This window comes from Suncus etruscus, chromosome 7, assembly GCF_024139225.1.
Source record: "Suncus etruscus isolate mSunEtr1 chromosome 7, mSunEtr1.pri.cur, whole genome shotgun sequence".
Lineage (NCBI taxonomy): Eukaryota > Metazoa > Chordata > Mammalia > Eulipotyphla > Soricidae > Suncus > Suncus etruscus.
The window spans coordinates 51,253,215-51,279,127 of NC_064854.1; the positions used below are offsets into that span (position 1 = coordinate 51,253,215).

Here is a 25,913-nt window from a genome sequence, read left to right on the forward strand (position 1 = left end):
TCAGTTGAGGATAATAGCATCATGTCTCTGTGGCTAGAGATCTTGGTATTTGCGTAGGTCACAGGATGAAGGCTAGGATATAGTCTTTCTTTACGGTTCTAGAAGTTCTGTTTCATCACTGTTTTTATAATCAGTCTTCTGTAATTAGTGGTCTTGTTTTTGCTGAGATCCTAGGAGAAAGCCTAGGATAGAATCTTTCATTATGGTTGAAGAAGTTCTGCTCTGTCTCAGTTGTCAGAGTCAGACCACTGGAAATTAGAGATCTTAATTTTTGTACAAATCCTAGGCTGAAGCCTAGGCTAGAATCTTTCTTATTGGTCCCACGATAGGTTCTTCCCAGTCATGTTTGTCAAAGTCAGTCTTCTGTAGTTAGCGATCTTGGTTTTTGCACAGAGCAAAGGATGACATGTCTTCTGATTTCATCTTACCATTAGAGGTGATGAGATAGGACAACCCATTCTTAGATCAAGTTGTTGCCATTTCCTCACTGTCAGGATGTCATATCAAAACTGGTGCAAGTTGGTTCCAGAGTGGTATTAGGAATTTCTCAAGGGAAAAGTTTGGTTCCTGGTGCTGTTTCTAGGAACTGTGTCAGTTCTATGCCTGGGATCTGGAGTTTGGGATTGGAATGGTCTGAGCATATGGAGACTAAGTTGGGTCCACATGACACATGTTGAGGGTGGGAGGTGCCCCTGTATTATAATATGTATGAGTTCTTATCTATAGTAGATAAGAGCTTGTTTCTGTGCATAAGATTTCCCCTTTTTTAGAGTGCCTATGCAAAAGGGAATGATGCCATATTATATTGCTGGTGTATTTGGGGGTAAGAATATCAGGCTACACAATCTCTGTGCCCTGGTTTTGACCTGAGCTTTTATCCCAGGCAAGACTTTTTCTTCCAGGTTTTTGTATCAAGCAGAACCAGAACCAGAACAGGTGAAGTTTTATATATATATATATGTATATATATACACACACACACACATACATACATACATACATATATATATATACATATGTATAAGAAATAAAATATATAAGAAATAAAAATAAATTTGAAAAAATGTAAATAAAAAATAAGTAATGAAGGAGGCTGCCTTTATATTTGGAAATAAACTCACTAAGAGGTATTATTATAGAGGTATCAAACATACAAAGGAAATATAGGCATCCCCATTAAGTCTTTTGAGATATTCTTTTTTTTTTGTTTTTTTTTTAATTATTTTTTATTATTTTAATTATGACAACAAAGATGCAAAGAAAGAGGACCGGGTAAAGTTACAGTGGAAGCCCAATCACCCATAAACAGAATTCTCGGTAGTCCCATCGATGATATCCCAGCCTTGAACTTTCAGCCAAAGAACATTAAGAAAAACAAAACTGAACCCCTGTACAATACAATTACTTTGTCCCTCAAATCCCCAGTTGTAGTACATACTATTTCTTAGCAGCACACAATATAATCTAAAGACATTAGACTTATGTAACTCCTTAAACATTGAGGGCAACGTACATTTCTCTAGTTCCATGCACATGCTAACTAGTTTAAGTTAACATCAAAAGTTTTAGTGGCTTGTTTTTCTTAAGAATTGGAGTCAAGGGGCCGGGCGGTGGCGCTGGAGGTAAGGTGCCTGCCTTGCCTGCGCTAGCCTAGGACGGACCGTGGTTCGATCCCCCGCGTCCCATATGGTCCCCCAAGAAGCCAGGAGCAACTTCTGAGCGCATAGCCAGGAGTAACCCCTGAGCATCACAGGGTGTGGCCCAAAAACCAAAAAAAAAAAAAAGAATTGGAGTCAAGGGAACATAGTAAAAAATGGAATTAAAGTGGCATTTGTTTGCATAGGCCCACCAAAACATAAGGGACATGGAAAGACAAATTATGGTCTAAATACAAGGAGACCTTACCCCTGAAGTTTCCTGGCACAGGACTGACTCTAGGCTCCAGGCAAATTAGTTTGTTCAATTCAAGTCATCGTCTGTAGTGGCAATACACCTCCATTCCTCACATAGTCTCTGTTGTTGGTATCATGCTTCTGTATTAAAGATCCTGGAGTCTGCATCTCCCATATTGCAGTCGGGGAGGTGCAGAGCATCCTCTCGTTTCACCTCACACTTAAGGGGGACTAGAGAGAACCATGTCCTGTAGAGCAGGTCATTGTTGCTGTCAAGTCTTCTCAGTGTAAACGGAAGTCTCTTTTTAAGAGGTCGATGTCAGACCCTTGGTAGTGTCTTTCCTGGTAGAGGACTGCTTCCAGCTGTTGCTGTAAAAGACCTTGGATGTTTCATAGTTAGCTTGCCTGGTTCCGGCGTGAATGGAGGATGCCCATTCTTCTGAGGCCTGTGCCAGGTCATTATATCAATGTTCAGGGTGTAAGGTACCTTGTACTGAGATTTATTAGATAAGAACTTATCTGTATGTATGATGTTTTCCCATTTTAATGTGTCTATGCAAACAAGAATCAATGCCATGGGGCGTTATTGGTGCATCTAGAGGCACTAGGAACAAGACCAGCAATTTCCATGACATAGTTCAATCATAGGCATCAAACTGGGGGACAGTTCCACCAACAATCCTTACTGAACAGCTTACAAAGAAAAGACAAGATGAAAAGTGAATAGAAACATCATGGTAGAAGACTATATAGAGTGTTACATCAGCTAAAGAAAATACCATTAAAATATTCAAAAGATATATGTGTTCAATTTATGTCCTTCTAAATAGTTCTGGGATTTGTTACATATACTGTATGTCTTAGGTCAGAGATTAGAACTATGTGTTACTGAAGTTAAGAAGGGTAAATCTGGGGTACTGATGGTTGGAAGGAGCAAGTGTTCGCGCGGTTTGCAAAATGTAGACTGGTATGAAATTACCAGTGACAGACTGAGTATAACTAAGCAGCTATCTGCCACCCACCAAATCAAACTCCACCCCCTAAGCCCCACCCTAGGCCTGTCCATGCCGGCTCAAAATCCTGCTCCGGGAAGGGAGGGAGACCCTCCCAAGCCCGGAGTTCAGGGATTTGCTCCCCACCCTAGGCCAGGGACCCGGCCCGGCCTGGCCTGGGAGTGGGGAAAACCCCGGGTGCCCCATCAGCTCCTCCCAGGAACCCACCTGGAGATCCGGAGGAATGGGGGAGGGGGCTCGGTTGACCCCATCCAAGCCCCCTACCCTAGGCTGGACCATGCGGCCGCTGGCATATGGGGGGGCCTGCCAGCTGCCTGTCCATGCCGGCTAAAAATCCTGCTCCGGGAAGGGAGGGAGACCCTCCCAAGCCCAGAGTTCAGGGATTTGCTCCCCACCCTAGGCCAGGGACCCGGCCAGGCCCGGCCTGGGAGTGGGGAAAACCCCGGGTGCCCCATCAGCTCCTCCCAGGAACCCACCTGGGTTTTTTTTTTTTTTTTTTTTTTTTTTTGGTTTTTGGGCCACACCTGTTTCGACGCTCAGGGGTTACTCCTGGCTATGCGCTCAGAAATCACTCCTAGCTTGGGGGGACCATATGGGATACCGGGGGATATAACCAAGGTCCGTCCTAAGCTAGCGCTTACAAGGCAGACACCTTATCTCTCGAGCCACCTCTCAGGCTCTTGAGATATTCTTGTTGGGGGCCAGCTTTAAGATTTTACATGTGGTTATCCAGTTTTCCCAGCACCATTTGCTGAAGAGACATTCTTTACTTCATTTCTTTTGTTGAAAATATTTGTTCACAAATATTGAGTTTTGTTCTTGGATATTATAGTATTTTACTTTTTTTTTCTTCTTCAGAGTTCTTTACCAAGACATTTTATGATGTTTCTTTCACCCTGGTTCCTACCAACCAAACTTTTTTTTTTTTTTTTTTTTTTTTTTTTTTTTTTTGGTTTTGGGTCACACCCGGCAGCTCAGGGGTTATTCCTGGCTCCAAGCTCAGAAATCACTCCTGGCAGGCTCAGGAGACCATATGGAACGCCGGGATTCGAACCAATGACCTTCTGCATGAAAGGCAAATGCCTCACCTCCATGCTATCTCTCCGGCCCCCTACCAAACTTAAGATGAATATATTAGGGGCCGGAGAGATAGCATGGAGGTAAGGCATTTGCTTTTTATGCAGAAGGACGGTGGTTCAAATCCTGGCATCCCATATGGTCCCCCTTGCCTGCCAGGAGCAATTTCTGAGCATGGAGGCAGGAGTGACTCCTGAGCACTGCCGGGTGTGACCCAAAAGCCAAAAACCAAAAAAAAAAGATGAATATATTAAATTAATGGGTTTTGTTTTCCTACTATTAACAAAATAAAACATATGTAATTCTCCACCATTCTTTGTAATATTATAAAGACATTGTTTATTTAAAGTGCCTGTCAAACCTAGTCATCAACCTACCTGGCTGATCTGCAATAAAATGTCTTGGACATTTCCTTTAAGTGAGCTATATTTATATAAATCAAACTTATAAGATATGATTCTGGTGTAAGCATGTGACAAACTATGGCTAAGTAAATTATTAAAAAAAGGCAATTTGTTAAGGAAAAAGGGTGAGGAGAAGCACAAAGTCTTTCTTGGTCACTGGGGGAGGGATGCTGAAACTAGTGGTACATTTTGAGCTGGAATAGTGAAAGCCTGAACTGCTATCAATAGCTTTGTAAATCATGGTTCCTAAATTAAAAAACAAAAAAACACAAGCCCACACCCTCTTTACAAATCACTAAAAATGCCAATGTCAAAACATGGTTTATATGACTAAAAGGCCTGGTTTCGAGACTAACTTACATGATCATCCCCCAAACACACAGCAACTCCTGTTTCTTTATCTGTAAAATAAAACTGATGACAGCATCTGCCTTAATTTCAAACAAGAACACTAAGAAACACACATTTTACAAGGTACGACTGGTACTTTTGAATGGGGAGAGAGGTTGCTTCCTGTCATCAGATGGAAACCCTCTGCTGTCATCTGTATAGTCATAATTTATTTAAGTACACAGATAATATAAAGTAAGGTTAACTATATAATGAAAAGAAAAGCACCATAAAACCAAAGTACTAACAATAAGTCATACAGTCATACTACTAGAAGTTTAACTATGTTCAATACTATTTTAAATATTTATATCACTTTTTCCTTGAAAAGATATTCAGAAATTTTGCTATAAATAAAACTAAACCAAAGAACTGTTAGAAGACATTATGAATTGCCAACCATTTGTTTTACTTACATTTCTTTTCAATAAACTGATGAAGTAAACAAGACTTTCCAGTTCCTGCATTTCCAATAACCAAGAACTTAAACAAAAAGTCTGAAAAACAAAAATAGGAAACAATAACTTTAAAACAAGTTTTATGAATTTTTACAAGTCTAATAAAAACTTAGTTGTAAATAAAATTGCAAAGAGAAAACGAAATGTTTGTAACATTGACAATAAACGTATTAACTAACCTTTTCTTTTTAGTTGGGAAGATGGTAATTTACTGTAAATAGACTCTTACAAATCACATAACATTTTCTCTTTTGGGACCACATCCTGTAGTAGTCAAAGCTTACTCCTGGTTCTGTGCTCAGAGATTACTACTGGTAGGCTCGGGGCTGCATGCAAGACAAACACCCTATCCATTCTGTCCCCAATATCTGCTTTGTATTAGAAAGAACCATTCGATGTCCTAAATGGTTCAGTAGTAAAAGTTTCAAAGATTATAAAGACTTATTATCATCTATATTATTGTCCTTTATATCAGAAAAAAATTAACTCCAATATTTGGCTTACATCATTCATTTTGAGCTTTTTAAAAAATTTGGGGGCTGGAGAAATGCATGGAGGTAAGGTGTTTGCTTTGCATGCAGAAGGACGATGATTCGAATCCCGGCATCCCATATGGTCCCCTGAGCGTAGAGCCAGGAGTAACCCCTGAGCACTGCCGGGTGTGACCCAAAAACCAAAAAAATAAAATAAAATTTATTTTATTGAAACAATTGTGATCTACAGAGTCCTTCATAGTTGAATTTCAGATATACAATGAGTCAGGGGCTTTCCGACCACCAATATCTACCTCACTCTATCAATGGCTCCAGAGTATATCCTATACCACCACCCTTGGCCCCCTGGCCTGCAGTACAACAGAGCTCTTTAAGTTTAGATTAAAGTTTAGGTCCCTTGATTTTATTATCATTGACTTTGGCTTGGATATTTAGTTTTGTCCTTATTTCCCCTCCAATGCATCCAAGACCACCTGGTGCCTGGTCTTCAATATTTCTTTCTTTATTTCTTTGTTTTATAGAAAAATGTGGGAATATGTGATAAAATGAAGTAATCAGTGTCCCAAGGTTTTATGAGAAAGGCAAGACTCCCAATTTAAAAGATAAGAGATTGAAAAAAAATACAATAAAAAAGGTGGGTCTGTGGCAGTTGGTTTTTTGTTGGTTTGTTTTGTAATTGGCACAGCAAAATATGGGGAAAATAGAAAGGAAAACCTTTGCCTAAAAACAGGGAGACCTTACCTATGAAACATCCTGCCATAAGACTAACTACAGGCTCTGGCCATACTAAGTTGTCTAACCCTAAAGTCTATCTCTGTGGTCCCAGTAAAAGTTCTTCACTATCACAGTTGTTGTGGTCAGGTTTCTGTAGTTAGAGATCCTGGTTTTTGTATAGATTCTATGTCAAAATCAGGATGACCTGGAGCGTCTTCTGGTTTCATCTCACCATTAGGTGGCAATGCAAAAGAACCCTGCCTTGAAAGCATATTGTTGCTGTTACCAAATGGTCATATGAACCCACTCTGGAGCAATTTGTTGCCAGGGCAGCATTAGGGCCTTCCCTGGTAGAAGTCCAATTCCTGGTACTGGTGTAGAAAACAGTGCAGGTTCCATAGATGGGATCCAAGGTGCAGGGGTAAATGGCCAATGTCCGATCTTCTGAAGCCTAAGCAAAGTCACTATGGCAAGTGTTCAGGGTGTAAGGCCCCATTGCAACATAAAATTTATATGTTCCTATCCCTCCCTATTAGATAAGAACTTGTTTGCACATGTACGATTTCCCTATTTTAATGTGTCTATGTAAAAAGAAACAATGATACATGGTACTACTGGTGCATATGGGGGTAAAAATAACAATAACCTGATAACCTGGTTCTAACATGAACTCAGAATTCAAGACAAACTTATTGACTAGAATTTCCACTACATAGATCCCAGAAAAGGAATGGGGAAAACTGCCACTACATAAGATAGACAATAAGAATTACATCTATTAAGGAAATATAACTAAAGAAATATTTGAAGGAGGTATACATATTCCCTTTAAGTCAGGGGTCTCAAACTTGCGGCCCACGGGCTGCAAATGGTCCTCCGTACAACATTTTGTGCCCCTGCCCTAGAGGAATCTTTTTTTGTTTTGTTTTGTTTTAGTTGTTTGGGTCACACCCCCCAATGTTCAAGGCTTACTACTGACTTTGCACTCAAGGATCACCCCGACTTTGCCTCCTGCGGCCCGCAGTTAAATTGAGTTTGAGACTCCTGCTTTAAGTCATCTGAAATAGTATTGGGGGGGGGGGGGGGAAAGAATCTGGAGCACAGCTTTAGCCTGTGACATGGTCTTATGGAGTCTGAAAAATGGCTCCTAGCAATCACATATCATGAAATATTCTCGAGCTGGGAGCTTCAGAGCTTTTTAAAACTGTTATTTAATAATGGAAGTCTGAAAACTACTCTCATAATAAAGAAATACCTGATAGGACTCAAGCTTTGAGAAATCCATTCCATTTAAAAATAACTGAGGGACCGGAGTGGTGGCGCAACAGTAGGGTGTTTGCCTTGCACGTGGCTGACCTAGGACAGACCACAGCTCGATTCCCAGCATCCTCTATGGTTGGTTCCCCAAGCCAGGAGAAATTTCTGAGCGATTTCTGAGTAACCCGAGTGTCACCAGTGTGGCCCAAAAAAAACAAAAACAAAAAACCCAAGTAAACAAAATTTACTTGTTTTGGATAAAAAATACACTCCTACACTCCACAAAGTCTAGACTAGATACAAATCATACTACTGTTTTAGACCATGGTGCACTAAAAACAGAAATGAAGAAATAACTCAAACACCTGTAAAGAACTAATTTCTTTCTTTTTTTTTTCTTTTTTCTTTTTTTTTTTTTTTTTGGTTTTTGGGTCTCACCCAGCAGCGCTCAGGGGTTACTCCTGGTTCTATGCTCAGAAATTGCTCCTGGTGGAGGTTCAGGATACCATATGGGATGCCAGGATTCAAATCACCCGTCCTTCTGCATGCAAGGCAAATGCCTTACCTCCATGCCATCTTTCCAGCCCCTATTATTAATTTTTTAAGCTTTACTTTTATTTGTTGGAGGTATTTAAATTTTTTAAGTTTTGCTTGTTGGAGGTATTTAAGGCATTTGTAAGATTGTTGGAGGTATTTAATTTTGATTGTTGGAGGTATTTTTTTTTTAAGTTTTTTTTTGGGGGGGTGAGGGGGGTAGGGCCACACAGGCGGCATTCAGGGGTTACTCCTGGCTCTGTGTTCAGAAATCGCTCCTGTCAGACTCAGGGTACCATATAGGATCCTGGGAATCGAATCCAGATCCATCCTGAGTCGGCTGCATGCAAGGCAAGTGCCCTACCGCTGTGCTATATCTCTCCGGCCTCTAAGTTTTATTTTTGATTATTGGAGGTTCGTGGTAAAGCAAGATAAATGCCATAATTGTAAATCAGCAAACTGGAGATGGCAGATAATGATCAGGTTAATTTATTTGAAGCCAACCATAACTGGTATGCCTTTTTTTGTTTCTTTTTTTGGGCCACACCCAATGACGCTCAGGGGTTACTCCTGACTTGGGGGACCATATGGGATGCTGGGGGTTCAAACCACTGTCAGTCCCAGGCTAGCGCCAGCAAGGCAGATGCCTTACTGCTCTGCACCACCAACATGTTGGTATCTTTTTCATGATCCCTACCTGATAACAAGCAAATAAGAAAAACAGACTTGATTTACTCTGTACAAGAGCATAGATATCCTGATCATATCCAGGGACCAGAACTAGATATGATTTTATGAAGAGAAAGAACTCTTATTTCATAAATGCAGGAAAGGACTCCCTTTTTTTTCTATAAGGAAGCAAACTCACATTATAAAGAATAGTAATTATGACAAAAGGGAATATACAGCAGAGGTTTCCAAATGTATTTGGCCCTATAATTACCTGCCCCCTTTACAGAAGAAAAAAATCATGTAGCAAGCCCCTGGAAAACTATCATCTTCAAGTAATATACATAGAAAGCAACCCAAAATAATAGTTAAGTCTACTATTGGTTTCTATAGATAATTCTAGCCCCCAATTAGTGGTTGATCATTCTTGAGAACTGAATGTGAAGCAGTTTGAAAATTAATATTTCTATCTATGGCACATTTTGCTTTTGTTTGGGGGTTACACCAAAGGTACTCAGGGATCACTCCTGCTGGTCTCAAAGAATCATAAGGGGTGCCAGGGATCAAACTCAAATCGACTGTGTACAAGGCAAACATTTTACTTGCTGTACTATGGCTCTGAGTTAGGTTTTCTACCTCCAACTGGTACACTCCACCTGATAAAATGACCAAACCCTAATAATCTATTATCTTTTGTTGTCGTCGTTTTGTTTTTGGGTCACATCTGGAGATACTCAGAGGTTACTCCTGGCTATGTGCTCAGAAATCAGTCCTGGTTTGGGGGACCATATGGAATGCCAAGGGATAGAACCACTGTCTGTCCTAGGTCAGCGTGTGCAATGCAAATGCCCTACCACTTGCGTCACTGCTCCGGCTCCTAATCTATTAACTTAATAGAACATTTCTTTTTTTGTTTGTTTGTTTGGTTTTTTTGAGCCCAAATATACGTTTGACACTCAGGGGTTGCTCCTGGCTATGCCCTCAGAAATCGCTCCTGGCTTTGGGGGGACTATATGGGACACCAGGGGATCGAATCGCAGTTTATCCTAGATTAGAGCTTGCAAGGCCTTACCTCTAGTACCACCTCTCCAGCCCCTTAACAGAACTTTTCTAAGACTAATTAAAACCATTTTATTTATAGTAGAAAGTTGATTTATAATGAGAAATTTTAGTAATATAGATTAAGAATAAGGGGAATTTCAACTATTTACTTAATGAATATTAGATAAATATTTACCAACTATCTACCTAAATACAAATGCCACAGATTCAGGTCACTCATACATCTGTCACTGGGTTCTCTTGAAGTAGATCTGGATAGGATACCCTAAAAGTACTTGATGGGTATAGCTCAACCTGCCTACTGGGCTCTTCTACCTTCATGCCTGGTCAACCTCCATTTCATCAACATATTCTCACTTGGGACAAAGCTGTATCGAAACAGGCAGTAAACAATCTCAGGAGCTAAAAAAGTAAAGCAAAGCTACTGCAACTTTTAGTTCCCACACATTGTGAACTGATTTTAGATTTGAATTCTCAGAGAGAAAAATCTATTTTTTCTTCTTTCTTTTTCTTGAAGGAAGGAAGGAGAGAGGGAGTGAAGGAAGGGAGAAAGGGAGGGAAAGAGGGAGGGAGGGAGAGAAGGAGGGAGGGAGGGAGAGAGGAAGGAAGGAAGGAAGGAAGGAAGGAAGGAAGGAAGGAAGGAAGGAAGGAAGGAAGGAAGGAAGGAAGGAAGGAAGGAAGGAAGGAAGGAAGGGAGAGAGGGAGAGAGGGAGAGAGGGAGAGAGGGAGAGAGGGAGGGAAGGAAAAGGAGAAGGAGAAGGAGAAGAACCAAGAGAAAAATCTATTTTTTCTTAAGAGACAGTAGGTGAAATCTCTTTAATTTTAGATAATGCAGCCTGTGTGAGAGGGTTTATTGGAGATGCTTCTATATTATGAACAACTAAAAATGGTTAGGTCTGGGGCCAGAGAGATAGCACAGCAGTAGGGCATTTGCCTTGCATGCAGAAGGAAGGTGGTTCAAATCCCGGCATCCCATGTGGTCCCCCAAGCCCGCCAGGAGCGATTTCTGAGCAGAGAGCCAGGAGTAACCCCTGAGCACCGCTGGGTATGACCCAAAGACCAAAAAAAAAAAAAAAAAGTTAGGTTTTTATCATAAAATATGGCCTATTTTTTTACTCAACCAATCCCTATATTTCATATTCTATAACTGAGGGAAAAACATAGCTTCTTAAATGGAATCAAATCAAAGTCTCTTGATGTATTCTTTGACGACTATGTTCAAGAACTGTTTACATTATCAGGAGGAAAAGTCACTTAAACAGTTTCCTGCTTTCAAAGAGGTTCTGATCTATTTTCAAAGATTTGTATAAATGGAAAGATAACTAAACTGCAAAATACCTCTGCAAAATGGAGTTGAAGGTATTTTGTAAAACAGATCTGTAGAGCCCCTAAAGGCAGTGTACATAAACAAAGTGATGCTATTTGATGATGACTCCTAAAATTACAAACTGTAGCAAGCAAATAAAAAAGAAAAAATGGTATTGCAGTAAGTACACTACAGATATTTTTAACTGTAATGAAGGAGAGACATGTCTTAAGCTCTTAATTTTTCTGCAAGATGAAAAATTTATATTAGAAAAATGATAAACCTCATTTAAAAAGTCTCTCATTCATAATTAATCAGCACTTTAAGAAGTTCTTCCCCATCTAAATGGTAGCTGCTACAAAAAAAACACAGCACAGAGAAAACAGAATTATAAGGCTAGGATCACTATGTCAACAAAAAAACTTACCATTCTGAGAAGTGTAGGAGAACAAGGTTTTTGCAGAGTTACAAAGCATTATTCTAGCCAGTATCAACAAGGATTTATTCGTATTGGTGAAATTTAGAGGGGAATTAGAAAAGAATATTTGTAGATACAGTGTATATCTGGCTTACAAGTTATGCTTCCTTATTTATCCTAACCAACAATACCTTGCAAATTATTTGTTTTTATCTCTAGTCATATGTTTAAATGCCAAAGTCGGGTACTCTAGAGAATAGCTAAGCAGTGATATTCAAAGTTAAATGTTATAAGAAATTAAAGGCATCCCTCAAATTATTTCACTGGAAAACATTCTAAGAGAGTTATTAGAAAATGAGAGTAAGGGGGGCCTGGAGAGATAGCACAGCGGTGCTTGCCTTGCAAGCAGCCGATCCAGCCAATCCAGAACCTAAGGTGGTTGGTTCGAATCCCGGTGTCCCACATGGTCCCCTGTGCCTGCCAGGAGCTATTTCTGAGCAGACAACCAGGAGTAACCCCTGAGCACCGCCGGGTGTGACCCCCCCCCCCAAAAAAAAAATGAGAGTAAGGGGTAAATTCTATTAGATCACTGTAACCAATCTCTAGAGCAGCATTTCTCAGCCAGGATATTCCAATTGCATAATGAGGGGATCAACCAGCAGAGGGGTAGGTGGTTTACACAGAAAAGAAACGAAGTAGAAAAGAGGCTAGGATGGGGGGGGGGGGGGGGAGAGTTGAAACATTGCACTGTGGAAGGTTTAAGAGAAGAAATTCAAGAAACAACACTGCTTCATGTCATTTTAAAGACCATCAATACATTTGCCTTCTTATACTGTGACTGATTACTACAATGAATGATGCAAAAGAATTTTTTAATTTATTGAATCATCCTGAGATACAAAGTTACACAATTGTTCAATATTGAAATTTGTTCAAATTGAACAATTGAAAATTGTACAGTTCCCATTGTGCAATGTTCAAGCACTTATCCCTTTACCAGTATTCACTTTTCTCCACCAATGCTACCTGTTTTCCAGTTTTCCTACTGTCCCCAACCCTGACTCCATGGCAGGCACTTTTCTTTTTTCTCTTTTCCTTTTAGGCATTGGGGTTTAGAATATTATTATGGAAAGGGTATCGTGCATATCACTTTACCTCCTTTCAACAGCCAGTTCACCATACAGAATAAAAATAACCAGTGTTGGCGTTAATGTGCTAAAAAGGGGCCCTCACTCACTACTGGTGGGAATGCTGACTGTTGCAGCTTTTTGGGAAAAAAATATGGATAAAAACTAGATATTAAGCTTTCATTAGACTCAGTGCTCCTGGGACCCTAAGGGTATTTATTCTTTATAGCTAAGGAATTCTTTATGGTTAACTATATATAAAAGGGGGTTTTACCAGATGTTCTAAATTATAAAAGAACATTGATGGGTCAGATAGTACCTCAGTAAGGTATTTGCCTTGCATCTGGTTGACCCATGTTTGATCCCTGGCACACACATATGGTCCTCGGAGTCCTACCAGGAATGATACATGAACAAAGAGCCATAAAGACGCTCACCAGGTGTGGGCCCCCAAATTAAAAACAGCAACGACAACATGATATGGTTGGTTTTACTTTGCTTTGTTTGGGGGCCACACTCAACTGTGCTCAATGCTTACTTCTGGTTCTGTGCTCAGGGATCACTCCTGGTGGTAGTTGGGGGACCATAGGCAGTGGCAAGAATAGAAACCACATCTGCGCTGTGGTAGGCAAGCACCTCACTTGCTGTACTTTCTCTTCAGACCTGTGAAGTTTTTGGTTTTTTTTTTTTTTTAATGAGAGATAAAAATGTTTTTGAGGGCCGGGTAGGTGGCGCTGGAGGTAAGGTGTCTGCCTTGCAAGCGCTAGCCAAGGAAGGACCGCGGTTCGATCCCCCGGCGTCCCATATGGTCCCCCCAAGCCAGGGGCGATTTCTGAGCACATAGCCAGGAGTAACCCCTGAGTGTCAAACGGGTGTGGCCCAAAAACCAAAAAAAAAAAAAAAAAAAAAAAAAATGTTTTTGAAATATCATTAACTGGGCCCGGAGAGATAGCACAGAGGTGTTTGCCTTGCAAGCAGCCGATCCAGGACCAAAGGTGGTTGGTTCGAATCCCGGTGTCCCATATGGTCCCCCGTGCCTGCCAGGAGCCATTTCTGAGCAGACAGCCAGGAGTAACCCCTGAGCACCGCCGGGTGTGACCCAAAAACCCAAAAACCAAAAAAAAAAAAAAAAAAAGAAAAAAATATCATTAACTTACAATGATTTTTTTTCTATGAAACTGTGGTCTAGGGCCCGGAGAGATAGCACAGCAGTGTTTGCCTTGCAAGCAGCTGATCCAGGACCAAAGGTGGTTGGTTCGAATCCCGGTGTCCCATATGGTCCCCCGTGCCTACCAGGAGCTATTTCTGAGCAGACAGCCAGGAGTAACCCCTGAGCACCGCCGGGTGTGGCCCAAAAACCAAAAAAAAAAAAAAAAAATGTGGTCTAAGTCATAGTAGTCTGGGTCCCAAAATAAATTTTACCATATCCCTCCCAGAAATAACGTCATCCTTTCTAGCCTCTAGTATACTTCTAGGAGGAACTTCTGAATAGTGGCTTTACTGCTGAGCAGGGGTGCGTGAATGCTGCAGAGAAAACTGAACAGCAATGGATAAAGTCATTCACACTACTGAGACAGGATGGACAAACTGACACAAGGATGAATGTAGGGACAATACATTTATCTCTCTCAGTCTTTCATTGGTATTGTTATAATGAGTAGGTGCAAATGATGGTGGGTATACACTTTGCTTAAAGAAATAGATTTCCGGGGGGTGGGGAGGAGGGAGATCTGGGAAATTGGTGGTGGGAATGTTGCACTGGTGAAGGGGGGTGTTCTTTACATGACTGTAATCATACAACTATAATCATGTTTGTAATCACGGTGTTTAAATAAAGATAAAAAAAAAAAGAAATAATTTCCAGTAGATTGTTGTGTGAGTTTTCTTCTAAAAATGGGGTAGTAGAGAGATGACACTTGCCTTGCATCCAGAAAACCTGGGTTCAATCTTTATAACTACATCAGGTCCTCTGAACACTGCTGTGAGTGATCCCTGAGCACAGAGCCCTGGACATAACTGGGTATGGTCCCAAATGCAAAACAAATGAGAAACAAAATAAAATAAAAAGAAATCTGGAAATCTCTGTTTTAGAGCCAAATAAGTCATAGGCAAGGATAACAATGCTTCATACTACTCAAATAACCATAAATATTATAAATTTTTGCTAAACTAGAGAACAGTGTTAAGTTCTACGGAGACATAAAATATAGTTGAGGGAGGTTTAACCCTCAGAAGCCAATGTAAAAATTTGATAATTCTAAAAATTAGGTGCATATATTGCACGATTTTCTAAAGAAACCACAAAGCAGAAATATTAAAGAGTATCTGGGGCTGGAGAGAATAGTATAGAAAACAGTTTGCCCTGCACATGGCCAGCATCCTGCATGGATGGAACCCCAAGCACTGCCAAGAGTAATTCCTGAGTGCAGAAGCAGGAGTAACCCCCGTATATCACTGGCTGTGGCCCCCAAAACCAAAAAAGTAAATAAGAGTACATTGCAATATAAATATAAGTATAGGGTAATAATATGTATTCTAGTTTTATAGACTGTTTTGACAGAAGATGATATACACCTCTCTCTATACAAAGATTCATCTTATATTTTCCTCAAAATGTTTGTTTGTTTGGTTTTTGGGTCACACCCAGCAGCGCTCAGGGGTTTCTCCTGGCTCTACGCTCAGAAATCGCTCTTGGCAGACTCGGGGGACCATATGGGGTGCCGGGATTCGAACCACCGTCCTTCTGCATGTAAGGCAAACGCCCTACCTCATGCTACCTCTCCATCCCCAAACTGCCTTCAATTTCTAGCATTTTCCATTCCATACTTTATAGCACCTTCTTAATGTTATTGGTCAATATTATCTAATTATTTGTTTTGTCTTACAAATCATAGTGTCAACTCATATCCTCCCAAAGAGAGTTGAAGTTTCTTGATATATACCAAGCTATAATAACTAGTCAAAGACTTAAGAATATTTTATATCCTGGAGAAGGAAGAGATAGTACAGCTGATAAAGTGCTGGCCTTTTTACACAGCCAACCTGGATTCAATCTCTGGCATCCCATATGGCTCCCTGAGTTAGCCAGAAGTGATTCCAGTGTACAGAGCCAGGAGTTACCCTTGAACACTGCTGGGTATGGCCCAAAAGTAAACAACAACAACAACAACAACAAAGAATATTTTGAATCTGATATTTATTGTCAAAGGTAGATGGGGGAGACAGGAAGAGAGTTGGCAGAGTTCTTGGGAGATAAATAAATCAAGATGTTATTGAATGAATTACTGAACCCACTTTATGAAAACAGGACCTGAGGTTGATAAGATTATAAGGCCAGTGTTAGCACTGAAAGACAGATATATAGAAAGATGAACCTCCCTTTCCCCTAAGGAGAAGTCCCAGTAGAAACAAAAGACAAGAGCATTAAGGTGAATCAACAAAACTTCAAATCACTTCTCCTTAGCAAAACCCTAGCAATAGGCTCATCACTACATAGAAAGCTCCACATGGGAGAAAAGTCTATTAAGTTGAATTTTTCAATGGCTTAGGGACTGGAGAGAGAGTACAGTGGGTAGAGCACTTGATTTGCACATGGTCAACCCAGGTTCAATCCCTGGCATCCTGCATGGTCCCCTTAACAATATCAGGAGTGATTCCTGAGTGGAGAGACAGAAGTACCAACTGAGTACACTGGGTGTTACCCAAAACATACAAAAAAAAAAACAAAAAAACACCCAAAAACTGTAATGGCAAATGGCAGGCTTCCCCATTCTGGTGTTTACCTATAATTCCTTTTGATTTATGGAGCATCCCCTCAAGAAGCACCCATGTCTCTCAATAAAATATGCTACTCTTTTGTTCCCTCTTTATAACCACTAAATAAAACCATTTTACTTTACTATTATCTTCTAAAATTCTTTTAGGTGAGGGAAGTTGACAGCCCTGAAAAGAACCTGGGCAAAGGTTAGGAATGATTCATTTTCCTGCAAAGAGCAATTCCTAGCTCCAGTCTGAGTTTCATGATTCCCCAAGAAATCAAATGGTGGAGATTATTTCCTTTGCTGTGTAATTCCAGTGGGACTCAGTCACAGTCTGATGACAGCTGGGTGGAACTGTTGAGACACGTGCATCCTCTACATATTTATGGCATACTCTATAAGTCTTAATGTTCTCAAGCACTTCCCTAGGTAGTCATGGTAGATAAAGAGAAAGGATGCTGACTCCCCTTTGCAGGCTACTATCACCTCTCCGATTCACACAAATCACCTGCAACATTTGGGAAATAGTATTTCATTTGGGGGATATTAAGATGGAGGGTTCTAATATGAAATCTATTTAAGATTTTAATTTTGTAGAGGCTGGATGAATAGCACAGTGGTAGGGCGTTTGCCTTGCACATGGCCAACCCATGACGGATGATGGTTCGGCTCCCAGCATCCCATATGGTTCCCCGAGCACGCCAGGGGTGATTTCTGAGCACAGAAACAGGAGTAACCCCTGAGTGCTGCTGAGTGTGACCCCCCCCAAAAAAAAAGATTTTCATTTTGTATTATAATATCATATATAGTACTCAAGTGCTTGGTGGTTTCAGAGTACCAAAATGTTGGAATATTTTGTGAAAAGTAAAATGTTTTAATAAGCTGACAGAGTTCAGTAACAATAGCATTGTTAACAGTGCAGTACATTAACAGCTCTTTATTTTTCATCACATCCCAGTCAGGTCAATACAGCCTCCGTTGCAAGAGAAAAAATAAGTAGGGTACCATGAAGTTTAAAGGCTAAGTAAACATTCCTCTGTGAGACAAATGTTCAGAAAGAGAGAACCTAATTGTTTTACTTTGGATGACTACCAGAAAGCAAATATGGTCAACCAGGAGAGGAGGGACAGTGAAGATTTGGTTCTGGGGAACTTCTATTTTAGGTTGGCAATTTCAACTCCCACATTTGCTCTTTTTGTTTGTTTTGTTTTTGCTTTGGAGACCTACCTACCAGTGATCAGGGATCACTCCTTGTGAGTTTGGGAGTGGGGGGTTATTTATGGTGTCAGGGATGGAACTCAGTTTGGCTTTGTAAGAGGCAAGTCCCTACCCATTGTACTATCTCTCCAATCCCATATTTGCCCTTTCTAAATCTAATTTTTTCTGTTTTCTCTATTAGAACTACAGACCATTTTACTTTAGAAGTAAAAACATATTTGAAAGGTTCCTTTGACATAAGAACACTAATGGGCAGAGACTTATGATCAGAATGTAACATGCTAATCTATGATGTGTTAGAGTTTAAGTCTGTGTCTGAAGTGCAAAGTCAAAGCTATACAATCCTTCATAAGGTCAAACTTTTGCAGGCCTTTCTCACTACCTCATAATCCCACTTGTTTTTCTTCTTTGGACTTTCCACCCTCCCTACTGGCCCTTATCCAGATTAAAGAGAAAAAGTATGAGGTAAGTAACACCTGAAAATAAAGCAAAAGCACAACCAAAAAAATTACTAGGAAAGGGCCGGGAGAGATAGCACAGCAGCGTTTGCCTTGCAAGCAGCCAATCCAGGACCAAAGGTGGTTGGCTCAAATCCCGTTGTCCCATATGGGTCCCCCCTCCCCCCCCTCCCCCCCCCCTCCCGTGCCTGCCAGGAGCCATTTCTGAGTAGACAGCCAGGAGTAACTCCTGAGCACCGCCGGGTGTTGCCCAAAAAAAAAAACCCCAAAAAACAAACAAACAAAAAATTACTAGGAAAGTGTATTTTCTTTATAAAATCTGGCTGTAGTGCTTGTAAGGAAGAGAAAGCATATGGACCTCTGAAAACCCTAGTCCAGAATTTAAGAGGATTTGCTAAACTTTTCTGAATAGACATCAGGCTCTACACAGAACTAAGAACATGCACAGCCACACAGGTGTAGCAAATGTGCTATGGCTCACCCCTCTCTGGAGAAAGACTTTGCCCTATCCTCAAACCAGGGGTTATAGTACACAGACTACACTCCTCTCATTGGAACTCCTTTCCCCCACTCCCCAGGGTCTGGTATGTTCCTAGTTCCCAAAATTTGGATTAGGTTTCTAACACTCTTTCATAGACTACAACAGAATTTCTGCCTCGGTTTGGGGTAGAAAACGGGCTTGGATTACACCCATCTGTGTTCAGGGATCACTCCTCCTCTCTATTCTTTACTAATGATGGTTCTAGGGACCCATGAGAGGTCCCAGGAAAAGAACCCTGGTCAGTGCATGCAAGGCAAGTGCTTTTTCCACTGTACCGAGAGGGCCTTCTGTCTGTGTTATTGTCTTGTTTTGTGGCCACACCTAGAGGTAGGAAGGATCCAATCCAGGCCTTCCACATGCAAAGAGATGTGTCCCAGCCCACTGCCTAGGTGTTTTTGTTTTGTTTTCTTTTCAATAATTAAAAAAATTGAAACACTGTAAGAGATACAGTTATAAAGTTCCTCATAATTGAGTTTCAGTCCTACATTGTCCAATATCCATCCCTGTACCAGTACACATTTCCTGCCACCAATATCTCCAGTCTCCCTCTAGCTTGCCTCTATGGCAGATATTTCTCCTCAATGTCTCTGTCTCTTTCTCCTCTCCTCTGCCCCATTTCCCTTTTAACTTCCTGAGTTTTTTTTTAAACTATTTATATGGTGTAACTAAATTAACACCTTAATCTCCACTACACTATAAGTAAAATAGTCCATAAAAGTAGACCTGGCTTACTCTGGGGATATTCACAGTACCTCCTAACACATGCTAGTTACATAAAGCCAGGTGCAGCCTGCTAAAAAGAAGAGACAATCCTGGTTTGACATGAGACATAAACTTTTGAACCCGAGTTTCTCTGCAACTGTAAACTTCCAAACCAAGCTCTTAATTAAAAAAAAATGCATAAAAACTATTAAGAGATTAGGAACGATCTCTTCCTCCTGCTAACAAAATGGAAGTTTATTTTATTGTTTAATTTCACCACACAGTAAGAAGACAGTAACAAAACTAAATAGTCTACGGACTAAAAACACTATCATTTAATCAAATGTTTGTTGATGGGGCCAGAGTAGGTAGGGAGCTTGCCTGGCGTGTGGCTGACGGGGTTCGATCCCTATCTCCTCCTACCAAGAGTGATCCCCGAACACAAAGCATAACTGGCCTAAAACCACAATGGCTATGGCCTCAAAATGACAATAAACAAAGTGTTTATTCAGGAGCAGGACATATATACAAAGGACAGGGTGTTTGCTCTGCACGCAGCTTGCCAGGCTTCTATGCCAGCCACCACATACAGTCCACCTGCGGTGATCCCTGAGCACAGAGCCAGGAGTAAGACTTGAGCACAGTCGGGTGTGCCACCCCTCCCCCAGGCCAAATCTAAGACCAAAAATTATTCGCTGAGTTCCGCCAGGTATGCATGCCAGAAGGAAAGCAATGATGACTGAGATGGGATTCTGCTTCCAAAATGTTTATGATCTTTAAAAGACCGAGGAGTCCTAAGTACAAGCAGGTAGGGCGTTCATTTGCTTTGCAGCCTAGCTAGGTTAGATCCAGGTATCGCATATGGTCCCAGAGTCCACCAGGAGTCATTCCAGAGCCACGAGTAACTCGACTTGACATTTATAGCCATCAGGCAACCTAGAAAAATGCTAGAACTCCCGAGAGACATGAGGTACGCGGTCTCTGAAGAATATATAGATTACCTACAGCTGACTCCTCATTGTACCAGTGCCAAGAATGGGAATTACAAAACCAGGAAAGGACAAAACTGGAATAACGGAGGACGACATAAATTTACAGGTCGGTGTCCTTACATCTCCCGCTGGCGATAATTAATATCCAAGAAACTGAATCTCAAACTGGTACCCCAAAATCCGTCGATAACTCAAATGAGACTGAAAAAAATGATTTCCTCGGGCTGCAAAAAGACACTCGCCTGGCACGCGGCCGACCCGGGTTCGACCGTGGCATCATCCCATATGGATCCCCCCCCCCCCGCCCCCGAAGCCACCAGAGGAATTACTTGCACAGTGCGGAACCAGAAGTAAGCATGGGACACCTTTGGGTGTGGCCCCAAATCAAACAAACAAACAAAAAAAATGTCCCTGCGGGAATGCAAACATAAGTAGTGGGTGTCAATGACGGGGATACAACAACGAACAAAAATACTTCTTTAAAATGCAAACCATGCGAACTAACTGCATCGCTCCGATAGACCCCAGGGCCCGGACTCGGGCTCCTCGCTCCTTGCACCCCGCCCCGCGCCCCAGAAGCGGCCGCGTACCGTAGGTTTCAGACATGGCCGTCTGCGACATCTTGGAAACGGCACCGCTTTCGCTCAGATCACCGGCGGCGGCGCTCCCGCTCTGCAGGCAGGCGCGAGCCGAGGCCCGGGGAAATCTTGGCGTCTGTGTGGGAGCGGCTTGGGGCGGAGACCAGAGAAGGAGGCCGGTGGGACCAGGACCCGGCGCAGCCAACCCCCCGGGGCTGCCCCGCCGACTACCGGCTCCGCGCATGCGCACGGCTTCTCTTCCCGGGCCAGGGCGGGACTTGGAGGAGCTGGAGACCGGAAGGAGGCTGGCGAGGCCCCGCCCTGCACGTGGACGCGCATGCGCACACCGTCCGCTGAGGGCGCGCGCCCACTCAGGGCTGGGCAGGGACCGCGAGACCAAAGCGGAGCCTGGAAGGGAAGACATTGAGTCGCGCTGAGGACTTGCTCCAGGTGCCCTGCGCGAGCCGCGTGGCACCTGAGAAGTGAGAAGAGGCCGAAATTGGCCAAGACCACGAGGAGGACCGACTTTTGGCAGCTTTTGGGGAGTGTGACAAAGGACTGGGGGCCAGTCAGGTATTGAGCAGAGGAGGAAGAATTCCCGCGCTTTTTGCATCCAGACGCGTTGGGCCTATGGAAGCTCCTGAATCCAGAATTGCGGTGGTTAAAAGCTCGAAGAATCTGCCCATTGCAGCTCTCCTGGGCGTTCCCTGCAGGGCCGGCCACCGCCGTCTTCACAGTTCTTTCAGAGGCTGCCACCTGCCGCGTGGAGCTGGAGGTTGAGATGGGGGCTGGAGGCCCCGAGGACTATTTTTTCCTCTCAGCATCTTTGTGTTCACCGCATCAGTGTTCCTGAAGCAGGAAGCATCGTCTGGAAGCAATGCAGGCTAGACCTTGCCTGGTCACGGTCGGACATTTTGATTGCAGGAGCAAAACGGAATATATGTGGGAAATGTAGAATTAAACACTGAGGAGGAGAGATTTTGGGAAGGGATTTGCTGTGTATGATCAGGACTCTACTCTGTCTAATAAAACTCAGCCTTGTTCAAAAGGCACCAGGAAATATTGAGAAATGTTTCCCAAAATTTGAGGAATGTTCCCAAATGACTTAACCGTAGGGAAGTATTTTTACACTCCTTTGGACTTTATCCTCCACATATTGACATTAGATTCTTCCTGAGACTTTCTTTTCTAAAGAGTTTTCTCTGTATACTCTTCCCTCTAATAGCAAGAAAATGTGCTTGCTAAATCACAGCTTCTCTTAATCACAAGGAAGGCACCAATTTCTTAGAATTATTTCACATGTATTCTTCAGTGGCTCACATTCTCCGATGCTTGCTTTTCCTTCCTTTCTTCCTTCCTTCCTTCCTTCCTTCCTTCCTTCCTTCCTTCCTTCCTTCCTTCCTTCCTTCCTTCCTTCCTTCCTTTCTTCTTTTAGCTTTCTCTGTATTAGGTTTGATTTATACTCCTGAGATTAATGAAAACTTTTTTAAAAGTCAGCAATCCCTTTTTTGTTTTTGGCCTCACCTGGCCAGCCATTGTCCATGTTCTTGGCTTCACACTCAGGAAAGTGATCCTTTTCCTTTTTTCGAAATCTTCCTGTCATAAACTTATTTGGTTAAGAACGGAACACTGGGTTACAAAGATAGTTTGGATATTTTTTGGGGGGGGCACACCCGGTGACACTCGGGTTAGTCCTGGCTATGCGCTCAGAAATCGCTCCTTGCTTGGGAGACCTTGTGGGACGCCAAGGGATTGAACCATGGTCCATCATAGGCTAGCACAGGCAAGGCAGAAGACTTACTGCTTGTGCCACCGTTCTGGCCCCTGATAGTTTGGATTATCAACTGAAACTTGGCTTTGATATCCCTGAAACCTAGAAAGATTCATAGAAAATTTAAGTTGCCACTTCACACTTACCATATTTTCCGGCGTATAAGACGACTTTTGAAACAAAAAAAGTCAACCGAAAATCAGGGGTCGTCTTATACGCCGAGTATATACCGAAAAATTTTTCAATATGCTGCTAAACGAAAATTGTCTGAATATTGCCACAAAACGAATTTTCCAACTTGATCCTGCACCAATCACTGCAAGGCTGCTCAGACCGACTCTAACTCACCCTATCCAAGCAGGCTTTTTATGCATGCAAATTAGACAGTGTTCTGAACCCAAATCTACACTGTAAAAAGCCTGTTCAGATTGGCCAGAGTCAGAGAGGAAGTCTATTACAGTATAACCTTTGAACCTTTGCTTGTTGTGATAGGCTCACTATGGTACATGAGCACAGGAACACATGCAGCACATGCAGCACAGGAACATTCTGTCTGATACAACAAATATAGGCCTAAACCTATGTTTTAACTGCAAAATTAGGGGGTCGTCTTATACGCCTGGTCGTCTTATATGCCGGAAAATACGGTAATTAAAATTGTGTACTCTGTGGAAAGACTTTTGGTAAAACTAACAATGAAAAGGCTAGTTTGTAAAGACAAATATAACTGGAAAAGAAAACTCTTGAAAGCGAAAGATCAAGGGCCAGAGAGATAGCGGTAGGGTGTTGCCTTGCATGCAGCCAACCCTGGGAGGGACATGGTTTGATTTCTGGCATCCCATATGATCCTCCAGCCTGCCAGGGGCAATTTCTGAGTGCAGAGCCAGGAGTAATACCTGAGTGTCACTGGGTGTGGCCCAAAAACCAATCAATCAAAAATAAGTAAATTAATTTTAAAAAGCAGAGGATCAAGGAATCAAACTTCCTTAGAAAATAATGTAAAAGAAATCACATGGCCTCATATCACTGAGTTCAATCCTGCTGGGATTGCACCACAACAAGAATATGTTTCTTTATCATCAGTGAGCACTTCAACCAAGTTGCAAATCCCAGACGTTGGGATACTAAAAAAGGTAGAATGGTAAGGTATGAGGATGGAGAGAATAAAGAGTTTGTATCTCCATAATTTGGAATCGTGTAAAATGGTTTTTCCTCAAATATTAGAAACAATTACATTAATTCTAATTGATTGTGTAGAAGGGACATTTATTGCAAAAATTGTCTTTTTTGTTGTTGTTCAGGGACAGGTTTTTTTTGGCAGAGTAATAATGTATTTTTAAAGTCTAGACATATTGGGGGGAAATGAAAAGGGATTTATTTCCCCAGCGTAGATCCCTCTAAAGTCAGCAGTTCCTGCAGTAGCTGATACTTTCTTGTCCCCTGGCAATATTTCATATTTAATGAACAATATAGTGGCTCAAGGGACTACCATCTCTAGGGAACTCCTATTCCCTAGACAGACAGAGAACCACCTTGGGGGGAGGCAGCACAACAATACCTCTGGAATGAAGGAAGTTGATGGTGACAAAAGGAGTGGTGTCTCTGAATTCCTAGAACAGTGACCCAGTCCCCTGAAGGAGAAGTTCAGGATTCAGCATGGTCCTGACTTTCAGGGAGCAGTGACATCAGGAAAATAGAAATCAACCATTTAGCAGCAGACACTAGTCACAGTCACTGTGACAGAGTACCTAATGCTAAAGTTTTAGGTTACACCTTATTTTACCTAAAACAAAGATCATCCCTGGTATCTTTGTATCTGTTTGTTTACAACTTGGTTTCACCCAAAACAAAAATTTGTCATATATAAACCTTGGCAGAACAGGCTAAGGATAACCTGAGCTATCTGGCCCCCACCTGGGGGTGGTCTCTGTATTCAATAAAAACGGCATTTCTGGCAGGCAGGCAGCTAATGGAGATATGAGGTAAAAGACTGCCAGACTATATGTGTTTCACCCTCAGCTTGGTTTGGATTATTTCTTGCGTGACCCTGATTCAGACTCATTTTTCTTGGGTTGGAGATATGGCGTGGGGTGATATTATAACTGGCACCCGAACAGCAACCTAGGACCCAGGGACCTAGGTGAATGACTTGACCCTCTGGTGAATTATCACCATGACAGCCCCCTTGAGTTGGAATTAATGTGCCATGCCTTTCACTGGAACATCAGTGTACATGGTCCCTGTTCTAAATGGCTTCCTATTGCTCTGGTCCAGCTACCTGCATTTCTCACTCTGGACTGTACATGCTAGGCTCCATAGAGATTCTCCTCTACACATGCCACAAGAGAGGAAGGGTACCTTCCCAGTGGTGATGAGCTCTCAATATAAAGGCCTTCCCAGGGTTGATAATTTATCATTTACTACTGGCACTAAACCAGAGAGACCCCCATCTCATCAAGAATGATGAGCCAGCTACTGTCTCTGCAGATGCAGAGGCTGAACATGCCTCAACCAGAGATACCACCATGCCCCAAGCACTGAGCCAGGTAGAAAAGCCAGTGCTGGCAATCCAAGCCCTGGGCACTGTCAAATGGTTCATTGTCTGGAATGTTTATGGACGTATCAATAGAAATGACACCAAAGAAAGATCTTTTTGTTCACTGGAAAGCTATTAATAGAAACAATCCCAGGAAGTTTCTGTGTAGTGTTGGAGATGGGGAGACTGTGGAATTTGGTGTTGTGAAAGGAGAGAGGGGACAAAAGCTACTAATATATCCAGACATGGCAGAAAGCCAGTGAAAGTTAGCAGATATGTTCCCAATTGACATAGATTTTGTCGATTCATCTCCCAGTCTCACTCAGCTGCTCCACAACATACAGTGGTGCAAAAAAAAAAAAAAAAAAAAGAAAAGAAAACTACAGACCAATATACTCGATGAACACAGATTCAAAGATCCTCAACAAAATCCTAGCGAATAGGATCCAATGTCTCATTAAGAAGGTCAAACACCATGACCAAGTAGGTTTCATTCCAGGAATGCAAGGATTTTTTGTTTGTTTGTTTGTTTTTGTTTTGGGGC

At 42.0% G+C, this 25,913-nt stretch overlaps 1 protein-coding gene across 1 annotated transcript in view; it reads right to left on the reverse strand.

Annotated features, from left to right (window-relative positions):
* The window catches only part of RAB4A (RAB4A, member RAS oncogene family), a 35,120-nt gene extending 13,810 nt beyond the window's left edge, over positions 1–21,310 (reverse strand). Inside the window, exons 1-2 of the mRNA XM_049776578.1 lie at positions 21,075–21,310; positions 5,193–5,273 (exon numbers count right to left, since the gene is read on the reverse strand). Of these exons, the coding sequence (XP_049632535.1) occupies positions 5,193–5,273; positions 21,075–21,306 (313 nt within the window). The 5' untranslated portion in view covers positions 21,307–21,310. The remainder of the gene's footprint in view (positions 1–5,192; positions 5,274–21,074) is intronic.
* Between the last annotated feature and the right edge of the window lie 4,603 nt (positions 21,311–25,913).